We start from the raw sequence: 12,778 nt of genomic DNA, 5'->3' as shown, positions 1-12,778 counted from the left end.
TGCTCCTATCCGTTAGCACTCTCTCCCCTCTTGAGCACAAAGCCACAAAGCCTTCCACCCATGAAGTCATGCTACCCCACCCGACTGCCATAGAATCTAATGTGGACGCTCGTGAGTAAGTCGCGGTGATTCGACGTCACCCTTTCGTCACGCTGCGCTTGACAGTGGGAATTTCGTCCCAAGTAGGACGACGTCATAATGTAGATGCGCAGACGTGCTTTGCAGGAGGCGTTGGCGAAGATCGACCCTTGGGCGAGGGCGTTTTTGTGGCACCCTCTCTAATCGGCTACACATAATGGCGCCCGGAATACTCTCTCTATTCTCGACTTGTTTGACCAGGGTGGTTTGCCACACCCCCTTGGCTTGTTTAGACATTGGCATGGCAGACATGCATCCTGTCTATTCGCAGTTCCAGGTTTTCACAACACACTGGCAATACCTAATCGTCAATGACAAAGCCCTTCCGCCAACAGAGCAGCGCTTGGGTGTGGTTTTCTCTTTCTCTAGTTGGCGCGCTCCGGGCCTCCCAAGTGCAAGTGCAACAACCGGCTACGTGTACACGATGGCTCGCCACCGGAGGCCGATGACTCGCCAGAAAGTTTTAACAGCTGGGAGGCACTAGGCCTGTGAGCTGTTAAATGCTTCCGCATTCGGCATGTCACTCCGAGAGAATATTGGAATGTAAAGAAGTGTACTTCGCGAGTGCTTGAACAATGTCTCCTCCTTTCCAGGACGGAAACTTGCGTTTCCACAGAAGCTGGAAATTTGAAGGTGCCAATAAGATGTCCTCGAGGTGTACTGTTCCTATTAACGACCTGCAGCCTTGGATGCACTACATGGCAAGCCTCGAAGGTTGCTCCGGTGAAATCTGCAGCGCTGCGGTGAACACAACATTCATAACGCCACCCACATGTAAGAACACACATTTAAAAAAACAAAAAAAAAACTTTCGAATAAAAAAGTATTGCAGACATGTAAGCATGTATTTATGCATGATGCATGCAGAAAGTGTCAAAGCGATCTTATAAAGAAAATGCTCCGGTCGGCCTGAACGAGCGTGCTACAGTCAGCTATTCAGCGTTGAGGTAATGGGTGGGGGGAAGGAGAAAGTTGAAGATATTCTTGAGCCAGAAATCAAGTTCGCTGAGGTTCCGTGTGCACCACGGATCCCAAACAAACTATTTAAAGAAATGACGCTCTGACCATGCAGGCATGTGCCGTTTGATAGCAACATAGATCTGTGCCATTCCGCAGGAAAAATAAACGGTGAAAGTTGCATGGCGCCGCAACGCGCAATTCACACTCTATTCCGCTACCAAATGCTGCTTGTCGGATTCCGCGTACGATAGCGATGTGTTCGTAAAGCGGCCACGCGATCATATTTTTACCCCAGATATGGGCACTGAGCACTTAACACTTAACTTTCATGGCGCTAAAAAGCGATTCTGCCGTTGCTCATTGTTTCCGCTCCTGTTATTTTATTTCACGCGCCGAGTGTCGGAACATCCCCCCAAACGGATTCAGCCATACTCAACGCTTCCACTCCAGCTGCTTGAAGTGTGGCTTCCGCTCCAACTCTCTACCACTGGCTAACGCAACACATGCACCGGCAATTTCACCGAATGCCTCGCTAGAGCCAAGCACATGCACGGCGCCATGGGAGTGGGTTAGGGAACGACACGGTACCTTGGATTGGACTGACTCTTGACACAACCCTATTTTTCTCTCTTTTCTACTTTTCTATTTTTTGTAGACTTATCAAGCCCCTCTGTGACCAGAGTTGAAGCCACGAGCAACAGCTCGTTCGAACTTGCGTGGGACTTCTCGCAACATGACAACCGTCTCTACCACGGCTTCCGTGTGAAGTACTGTCCGAGTAACATTGCATCGTGCCCAGTGCTTGACACCACTGACAAAAATCTGATCGTGCACGGGCTCAATCCTGGCACCACCGTCAACATTTACGTGCGAGCGCAGTTTAGAAGTTCGGACGGAAGATTACGGCTTGGGAATGTTGCAGCGGCGTCTGTTACTACGTGGAATGACAGTAAGTGTGACATTCACCTCATCTGCAGAGCCCGGTCAGTATATCTGTCCGCTGCCTATGGATAACTCCTCACTTTATTTCCCAATGTCATACCGACATCCCGGCACCGACCGCTGGTGCAGACGGCAAAGGCAGCTGTTGTTTCACCACTGCAATGATGAGAAAGCTCGGAATTATGGATATTGCGCTTTTAGTTGCAGAAGATACTGTGACCTCAAGTCCAGGAATCCGGTACATCGACTACTGTGGCGATGCGCTCGGTCTAACTCTATGGGAAGCATTAAAAAAATCAGTTGCTGAGCAATGCCTCATTTTTCACAAATTGCACTTTAGGCTCTTAATCCCGACAATGATCTCAGGCTATATGTGTCGTCTAGTTTAATTTCACTGGCTGGATTTTTTTTCCTGGGACACTTTTGTACACCCGTTAAAAACGCATAGGGTGATTTTTTACACGCTGATTGCAGCGCAGCGAAAATTCATCCGCTAATTACACTCTAGTGGCACATACTTTAGGCCTCCCTCTATACCTGCGCCCAGTTTCGTAGTATTCCACTGGCTGATTTTTTTTCCTTGGGGCGCTTTTGTTCGGCTACTTTGCGGCGAAGCACCACATCAGGGGCAGAAGATTCGTCCGTCGTTGCATTGAAAGGAAAAGTTGTGTCAATCACCCACAGAACTCAGCGAACAGAATGGATTTATGGAGTGACATCCCAGCATTAAGCCCGGCAACGCGCGCTATTTTTTTCTATCAAATTTCAGCGCATGGTAAAATGTTTTACTTTGGTATTTAGAAAGATATACATTACGTTCTAGGTTAGCAAATGAAAAGGAATCCGCAATTCCCCTGAATGAAGGAGTAATTACCTGACTGTTTACACAATACAGCTCATTAATAGGACTATAGTAACTTGTACTCGCTAGTACTAGCATACAGTGCTTAGTTATCTCGATTTTACTTACTAGTGAAGCCATGGAGATCAAATCACATATCACAAAACGAGTAATTCAACAATGAGCCCTGCTGGCAACTGTTATGATGAAGTTATTAGGGATTATGAATCTTTCATTTTACAGGTGCGACAGTTGTTTTGATTCTTGCATGTCGTAATTGGGGTCATTCGCACGTTAAAATAATGAGCATTTTGGTTAACACTGCTAACTGATAACGCCGAGTCTACCTTTCATACAGTAATGCGTCATGGATAGGAAATGAAAAGTCATTTTAACAGTGACTCAATTATGATAACTAGGAGTGGCAGGAATGAGTTACTTATAATCACGAATCACTTTGCTTACTATGTCAGTGGTATTCTTAATTCATATACATCGTCATTGGTACCCATCCAATAGTCATTAAAGAAGTATTTCTTTGGTTACCGCTATACCGCTGCTGATCGAGTACGCCCGGTTATTAGGGATCACTAGTGATACTCTCAGTACAGTTTCGTATTTTATACAGTATAGCTTAATGGATATCAAATGAGAAGTCATACAAGCACTGATTCAATAACAACTAGGAGATGGTTGAACCCAGTCACTAGTCATCAAAATCCGTACGTTTATTTAGTATGACCGTGGTAGCCTTGATTTGTGCACGTCGTCATTGGCATCATTCAAAAAGTGATTACGTGAATATTTTGAGTAACATTATTAATTGATGAAGCCAAATATTTGGTGATCACTATTGGTACGCTAAGTTCGATCTGCTCGTATGTTTAAGCAGCATAGCTTCATAGATCTCAAATAAAAGGTTATAAAAATGGTAATTCAAATATTATAACTAGGAGATGGTAGGCTCACTCACTAGGGATTACGAATCACTTTGTTTAGTATGACAATGGTATTAATTTATTCATGCTCGTTACGATGAATCAGTTTCAATAAACTTCTTTTTTCTGAATGTGTAGCGGACATGGTCGAAATATTGGTGATCACTATAATGAATTATTCGATCAGTGTTCTCGACTATTTACAAAACTTAACTTTATGGATATCAAATAAAGAGTAATTAAAAGGGTGATTCGACTGTGATCATTAGGAACAGAGCAGTCTGAGTCACAAGATATTACCAATCACTTTTTGCTAAGATTGCCTTTATTTTCCGCGTCGTCGTAGGGTAGGATGAAAGTATAAATAAACAAGCAGTTATGTGAACAATATGACAAATACCGAGAGTGAATAGTCATGGCGATATTTCAAGTCTGGTGTTGTCAGGTATTTACGGCCCATAACTTTAGGGTATCAAGTGCAGAGTTATTGGCAGGGAAAATCACATTTTTACTGTGGCATCTATAGCCGTCATTCGTCCGCGTCGCCAGCGGAAACTATTGAAGTGACAATAAATGAACGAGTAGCTGAAAAAGATAGCGAATAACGCTGAGTATTTAGTGATCACTAATTTTGAGCTCATCTATATTCTTGGATTTTAACACAGCATAGCTTATAGATATAATTTGAAAAGTCAAATAATGGCTAATTTATTTATTATAAAAGGAAATGGTGCGAGGAGCAAGCTGGCTGTCTGCCGCTTGTTGACGTCAGCAGAACAATCCCTCGAAAACCGCAGCTATGCGGAAGCCTCCCAGTTTAGGTTTCGCGCGCTCTGATAGCCGAATTTTGTCATGGCGCAGTTCCGCGAGCAATCGCATTTTTTCCGGATCCTAAACATGAAATGGCTAGTACCTATGATTAGTATGGTGATCTGACTCCAATGACCCAGTCCAATGAGCCCGCTGAAATTCAAAGTTTAGAAGTTATTTATTAGAGTTTTGTTAAATAGTTACCAATTACCTCGTATCACCTGTCACCCCGCGGTCACCATGTCTCTGAAGGAACGATCATTTTGTTACAAACCATCTATTTTGAAATAATGTTGAAATTCTTCGTAGAAACACCTGGTATAGGCACACTGGGAGGCAGGCAGTGCCAGTGGGCTAGCAGCTCACGAAAACTTCAGGTCTAATCTTTTTCCATGCACTGGCGGCCTCTTCAACTCGCTGCGTAACATGACCGTTGGGGTAGCGGAAGCACCGTAACAGCGCTTTTTGGAATGTGAATGAAGCAGCCGAATTATACCTTGTCTGACGAGATACATGGACGGCATCAGTTTGTAACTTAATTGGAAGGCTACTTGATGGCATCGATGGGAGCAATTTTGAAATTAACATCGTTGAGCCTTCGTAAGACCTTGCAGGGGTCGATGTAGCATGAAAAAAGTTTCTCAGACAGGCCAACGTGGTAATATATAAACCATAGAAGAACAAAATTTCGAGCAAATAACTGAACTTTTTGGAGGCGACTGTTGTATTCGGTCTGTTGCTTGTGAGACTTCGTCTTTTCCAGTCCTTGCGGCTTTATAGCAGTGTTTGGTAAGGATGAAAACACTGCTATAAATCAGCAGGAACGTTACTTAAGTACCGTAAATACGCATGTTATTAAGGAGAGATGCTACCCGAAAAAGGCGAGTGTTTTTTCTCAAAAGATACCGATTTCTTGTTCTCAATTATTTCGATAAGTTTAGTGTCTTTACTTTTACGAAAATAAAAGTCAATGCCGACACTAAATTGGAAATGGGTTAAAATGGCGTCTAAACAGCACAAGGTGGCTGTTACAAGCCCTAAAGTGTCCAGTGTTCTAGCGTCTCGCGGCCGACAACGCGCGGTGGCTTGCCATTGCGGGTCGCATGAGGAGCTCGGCCAAGCCTCATTCTCCCAATAACCATGATTGCCCGAGCTGCTGCCGCGCAAGCCATATTTTAAAGAGGCTTGCATTTGCCGCGTTTTTCGAGTGCTCCGACTTTAAATTTTTAACTTTAAACTTTCAAACGTCTTTTTCTCAGCTCTTCATATTGTAACACATTTAGAGAATGTGCACTTTATGTAGTCTGAACGTAATAAATTTTGACACGCTTATTGTTTAACATATCCTGAATTCAAAGAAACAACTTCCACAGCATTCCACAAATGTATTCAGTAAGATAATTTCAAAAGTTTCTTCATTGTGAATGGTAAAACTGAAACTCAGCGTTGGAATTTTTCTCTGAGAGATGAAGTTTAAAGTTTATTGAATACTTTGTGCAGATACAAAGTGTAGATAATTTGTACAGAAAAAGGTCCCATAGTGTAAACACTGTAGGGGGACCTTTTATTATGTTGAAAAACGCAAATACTAATTAACAGCAGAAAAGCAGCGAAATGTAAAAATACAAAAATACAAATACAAATGCAAATAAATACATATTGAGGCGAAAAAGTAGTACAATTGAAAATATAAAACGATACGGATAAGGCATAAGCTGAAGTAGAAAACGAAGCAAACAGTATTCAAAACGACAGATTGAAATTTGAGTTTAAAAGACCTATTTAATAAATGGTGCTACAGGTTAAACATGAAATTGCGAAGCTGATGTTTGAATGACGATATAGAAAAGGCACACTTAATGTTATAAGGCAAAGAATTCCAAAGTTTGATTAAAACAAATGCTACTCTTTGAGAACCATATTAGTTCGTACATTGGGAAGTATAAAATTGTTATTGGAGGAAAGGCGCGTAATATTTGAATTAGTAAGATGTTGGATAAGAACAAATTTCAGAAGACTATAGTATTTAACTGCTTGATAAGCAAATATGCAGACATTAAATTTGATTAGATTGTCAATATTCAGTATGTGCAGTTCCCGGTACAGATCAGTAACATGCGAACGTCGGTTGCTCCAGGTGACAATGCAAATGGCTTGTTCTGTAGATGTTGGAGGGAAGAAAGGTGGCAATGATATGTTTGACCCCAGGAAGCAATACAATAATTTAGATGACTGTGAATGAATGCATATTATAAGGTGATCAAAGTAGTCAAGTCAAAGTAACATCTTGCTTTTAGTAATACCCTAATACCATAAGAAGTTTTCCGCTATAGCTCATTAATATGCAAATTAAATTTTAAGCGGGAATCTCACTTGATACCAAGGAAGGAACAATGATCTGATAAATGAATTGCATGTTTGTTTATAAAGAGGGGCTTGACTTGTGCGTTATTTATTGACCTGGAATTAAAAATTAAAACTTACTTTTGGAGGGAGTTATCAAGGACTTCTTTTTAGCACACCCTGCACTAACGTTAATAAGTTCTGCATTAAGGGTTGTTGTAAGGCTGCTGAGCGAATTACTCGAACATAGGAGAGTCGTGTCGTCAGCATATAAGATGCATTCTGATAATGTGGTTAGACACTGTGGAAGGTCATTAATGTATAGTAGAAATAAAAACGGACCCATAATTGAGCCTTGCGGAACGCCGATGTTAATTATTTTTTAGTGGAATAGATGCCGGAGAAGGATATTAATTGCTCACGATCACATAAGTAACTGCGGAAAAGATTCAGAGAGTTGCCACTAATGCCATAAGATGCAAGTTTAGAAAATAGAATGTCATGATTAAGTGTATAAAAGGCTTTCGTAAAATCTAAGAAAACAGAACCAACGAAGTTACCATTATCTATTACTAGTTTACATTTTTCTGTGAAGTGAATGAGGGCTAGGTTAGTCGAGTATCCTTGTCTAAACCCAAATTGTTTCGGATTAAATAGGTTAAATTGCGTTAGGTAGCTAGACAGGCGAACATGTATTAGTTTTTCAATTACTTTGCTAAAAAAGATGAGAATGGATATCGGCCTATAATGAGAAATTAAGCATCTGTCACCTTTTTTTAAATACCGGAATAACCTTACTCATCTTTACCTCACGGGGAAATACACCGGTTTCAAAATTATATTGATTCTGTAGGGGAGCACATCCGCAATATCATAAGCAATCATTTTCACCTGGTTAGCAGAAATGTTATCGATACCTGCACTAGATGATTTTGTACTGGCAATTGTTCTTCTTACCTCCTCTGGGGTAGCAGGAAAAAGAAAAAATGAGTGACCACAATGATCAAGTTCGTCATGCGTACTGGATGGAACAAGCATGGGAGATGAGAAGTAGTCACTTAAGGCATTAGCGATATCTAATGGGTTACATATTTCTGATCCTTCATGATGAATGTTGGCTATAGGCGGAATAATGGTTTTATTGAGCAAGGAATTGATCAAGCGCCATTGTTTTTTATGTCTGAACCAGTACAATTAATTTCATTTTGATAATAGCGCTTTTTCGCATCGTTCATTACAGCATTCAGTGTGTTACAATACTGCATATAACGATCAAGTAGATGCACATTAAATGGTTGTCTTTTTGTTTTTTTATATAAGTTATCTTTCTTACGCAGGCTATTAAGTAGTCGCTTTGTTAACCATGGGTTTCTAGGGGAAGAATAACGTTTATGGCACTGTATACATGTTGTCGATGAAGATACGCAATTGGATATTACAGAGATGAAAGCGGTGTATACAGATTCAGAATTGTTCATTAACGAGACACAAGACCAATCAGAATTAGATACCATTTCTTTAAATTTGCCGCGATCAAACTTATTCTTAACAAAACTTACCCTATTACTGCGAGGACTGTTCTCAAAGCAAAGTGCAACTGGGAAATGATCTGTAATATTCCTTTGAAGAATGAATGCGGAGGGAGGATGAAGGAGGTTCGAAAGCGCATGGTCAATAAGTGTTCCCAAACCATTATTAGTGCAGCGGGTGGGAAGGGAGAGAATAGATTCAAGACCATAAGCTTCGAAGCAGCTGATATACTGAGTTAGATAAGAGGAGGATACATCAAGTAAATTGATGTTAATGTCACCCAAGATGATAACGGACTTTTTTTCCTTTGAAAGAATGTCAAGAATAGTGTCAAGTGCTTTGCAAAAAGCAGGAATTGATGAATGTGGTGATCGATAAATGGTACCAAAGACAAGATTAATATAAATGCCTATTAGATAGAGGTCCACCTCAATCAACACAAACTCATAATCAAAGATATTTAAGTGAAGATCAAGCCTACACTTGTATCTAATGTATCTAATGTCGGACCGAATAAACATGGCTGAGCCACCATGTTGTGATGAAAAGCGATTGCAATATTCTGCATTGTATTATCTAAAACCATAAAGATTTTTTATCGAAATCACTCAGCCATGTCTCAGAAACACATATAATTGAGAAATAATGAAGACAAGACGACAATAGTCTCTTATAATCGCGAAAATGTTTGCGAAGACTGCGTTAATTGAAATGAATCGCTGAATGATGCTTATGCCAAAGGTGGGATTGGACATCGTTAACGGAAATGTACGACATGCGATCAGATCAGAATACGAGGAACCGAGGAAACAATAAAATCAAAAAACGAGAAAAACTGGTCAAATGAGCCAAAAACCGCAAGGTCCGAGTCACTCTTTATGCGAAAAACTTTGCTATCAGTAGATTTCCTCGCCTTGATGACGCAGTCATCAGTCCACAAAAAAAGTCACTTTTCTTTCTTTTTTCAGTCGCAAACAGCTTTGCCTCGTGCTTTGCTGAATCCAATGTCACTAGTGCTAAGGCGTGCCTTTTGGGCTTTGCCCATGAACTCGGTTTTCAAGGCGCGAGAGTGAAATCCGACAAGCAAGTGCTTTGTATCAGAACCAGACAGGAACATGATGAATGACATCAATATCATTTGCAGAAACAGGACATTCTATTTTAGATGCAATAGTTTGCAGAATTGTCATGCAGTCTTCGCCCTGGGTACACGGAACGCCGTTGATTTCCAGGTTGTTTTTTCGCGAGTACTGTTCTATGTCACCAATTCGTCTTTCCAAAGATTCGTTATGCGCAATTAGGGATTTGTTCATTGCAGTTAGTTCTTCCTTTTCTGTTTTGAGGGATTCAACAGTCCTGTTCAGAAAATCAAGACTGCTTGTTAGTCCCTCTATCTCGTCCTTTAGACCTTTAATGATCAAGGAAGGCTGGGAATCTAGCTTGGATGCTACAGTTGTCGTTATCTTGTCGAGCAGGTTATCAAGTTTGTCTTTGAAAGTATTTTCTAGCTGTTCCACGCGTTTGGACAGTTCAGCGACAGTTGGCATGGTTGAAAGACAACACCGGAAGCAGCAGCAGCAGCAGCAGCAGCAGCAGTGGCAATAAGACTAGACTAGACTAGACTAAAACACGGAAGTTACAGTATATTTTTTCGCTTTATTCAATTCTACTATTAATTGGGAGAAATATGAGCAATTTCTTGCGTTTTCGTGTGCTCACTGGTAACACCTGAGCTTTCTTAGTTTTCTTAGTTTGCGCGCTCGCGTTTGTGTGCATGTGTGTGAATATGTGCGGGTTTCCGTGCGTGTTTGTGTTTATTGTTATTTCTGTCGTTTTATTTATTTCGGTACACTGATGTCCCGCAGGCCGTTACAGGGGTGGGTTACAGTAAAATTATTAATACAAATCACGCCTTCAGCATTATATGAAGTACGCAATTTAACTGCTATTTACAAGTACAGTAATTCAATGGTACATCAGTGCAATTAGTACACAATTTTTTAACAATTCAACAGCAATTAAAATGCTGCAGTAACGCAATCAGCACATCGCTTTTTAGTTAACCCAACATGAACATGAAAAAATTATATAATATCAGCTTTCTAAAGGAATGAGTACTTCAATTTGTACTACAATCAGTACATCAATTTTTAGGTAATACAACATGAACATGGTAAAATAGTATCAGCTTTGTAAACCAGACTGCGAAAAGAATTTATTGAGCCCTTTCTCAAAATTTTCTAGAGAGCTACATTGTAGCAGTGATAATGGCAATGAATTCCATTGTCGAGTTGTTTTTGGGAAAAATTAATTTGCATATACATTGATACGCTGTTGAGGTACTTCATACGTATGTTCATTTATTCCTCTAAAAATTCTGCCTCTGTGCTGAGGTAAGTATTCTGTGATATCTATGTTCAGTTTATTTTTGACAAGTAGAAGCACTTTAGCGTAGCCACTTCTCGACGTTCTGCTAACGTAGGAAGTTTTAACAGACGTAACATTTCTGTTACTGACTGTCGAAAAGAAGTTTGAAAGAATTTTATATTTGCGTTTTTGTAAGTTTTCTTTCAGCTACGTTTTGTTTTCACAATTTCATTAACTCATCTCATTCAAAACACCAAGTCCTGCGAATAGCAGGGCTGGTCCCTTCGATCTCATTAAAAAATTTCTCTCTCGTCTACCTTGTCTTTTCTATCTGCCTTCACGCAGCCTTTTCTCCTACTTTTCTGTCCTTGCGTGTTGTGTTGCTGCCGCACTGTGATTAATCAATTTGCACAAAGGAAAGTTCTATCAGCAATGACAAAAGAAAAGTTTACAGATACATTATGTTAAAAGCATCACGTGAGTTGCACAGTAACTTTGCCTCTTACCCCTTTTCATGGGTTTATGTATCAGTGCATGAGGCAGCTCACCAGAATTGCACATGACAGGGTGCCATATTGTGAAAAAGCACATCGCTATATTGTTGGTTTTTTAACGCTTCCAGTCTTTCTAAACAGACGGTTTCACTGCCCATAGCACGGTTGTTCACATTTTTAACATAGATAACATTAGCAGTAGGGTGTCATTTCCTGTCTGACGCCTTCATTATTACGAAGGCAGTTTCCAGTGAATGGAGCCCAGTAATGCAGTGCACTGAAACCATTTCCAACTTTCACCATTTATTATTTGACCAATTTCATTGTCTGTATCGGGCCCTCACTTTCCCTACGGCTTGTGCAATGAACAAAATGCCTCAGTAAACACGTTCAACGTTACTCAGCACTTCTTGGTACAGAAAACGAAAAAAAATGCTAGCACGAAGACCACAAAGCTACTATCGCGGTAGCTTGATGAGGTCCCTGCCCTTCTAGAGAGTTGACGTCGAATTACATTGTGATTTTCTGTCTGAGTACTTGTCTTGCATTCTCATTTCTGCAGAATGCTTATCAAGTTTGACAGCTGCTCCAATAATATGGAATTTAGACCTCCCAAAGTTATTCAGGGTTAATAATTCGGCTTGCATTAGCATTACTTCCCGGAGTCAGACAAACTAATTAAACAATGGCTACGACATGACTGCGCTTTGAAGTGCAGACTGCTAACGCTTCCCTTCAAGTGTGCCCCGACTACTGCTATTTCACCATGCGGCCCGTCAAGCTGCCCGAATAATTATTTTGAGTCTTCTCACATTGGCATTATTCATCTCAACAGGCTGTAAAGAACAATAGACGCAGCACGACAATCTTCAAGCAGGCAACGAGGGCATGTCATTGTGCTTGCATTGCTATTATTTGTTCAAGTGGCTGAACGAAATTAGCAATGACTGTGCTGTGGATACACTGAGCCGGCGGCGTGCTTTTGTTATCGCTTGTCTGCATTTCTTGGCCTTTAGATGTATGTAAAGCTTTACGATGGCTCTAACATGACTGCTTTTGTTTTCGTTTCGACATGGTGTGTTTTGGTTTCGACATACAGGCTGCCAACATCGGTGGTCAGTTTTGCCTCGGCTGCTGCTACTGCCCCCTGTGACCCCTCAAGCTCGACATTGTCTGCCCGAATGAGCATATGAGGCCTCACTAGGCTAACGATGTTTTATAATTTTTCTCTTATTCGCATTACTTGTCTGAGCCAAATAAGCAAAATAATCAATGCAACCACATAAATGTGATTTGGCGTGCAGGCTGCTAACAGTGTCTGTCAATTTCACGTTGACTACTTCTCTTTCACTATAGGGCGTGTCAAGCGTGACGGTGGCTACCCAAATGAGCATTTTGGGCCCCACAGTGTTATT

General features: G+C 40.8%; 1 protein-coding gene across 1 annotated transcript in view; it reads left to right on the top strand.

Annotated features, from left to right (window-relative positions):
• Window positions 1-712: 712 nt before the first annotated feature.
• Window positions 713-12,778, top strand: part of LOC119448993 (uncharacterized) — a 76,523-nt gene continuing 64,457 nt past the window's right edge. The window contains exons 1-2 of the mRNA XM_049660826.1: window positions 713-912; window positions 1,754-2,047. Coding sequence (XP_049516783.1) covers window positions 714-912; window positions 1,754-2,047 — 493 coding nt within the window. The 5' untranslated portion in view covers window position 713. The remainder of the gene's footprint in view (window positions 913-1,753; window positions 2,048-12,778) is intronic.

The sequence above is a fragment of the Dermacentor silvarum genome, chromosome 1, assembly GCF_013339745.2.
Source record: "Dermacentor silvarum isolate Dsil-2018 chromosome 1, BIME_Dsil_1.4, whole genome shotgun sequence".
Taxonomy (NCBI): Eukaryota; Metazoa; Arthropoda; class Arachnida; order Ixodida; family Ixodidae; genus Dermacentor; species Dermacentor silvarum.
This window is presented reverse-complemented; position numbering and strand designations above follow the sequence as displayed.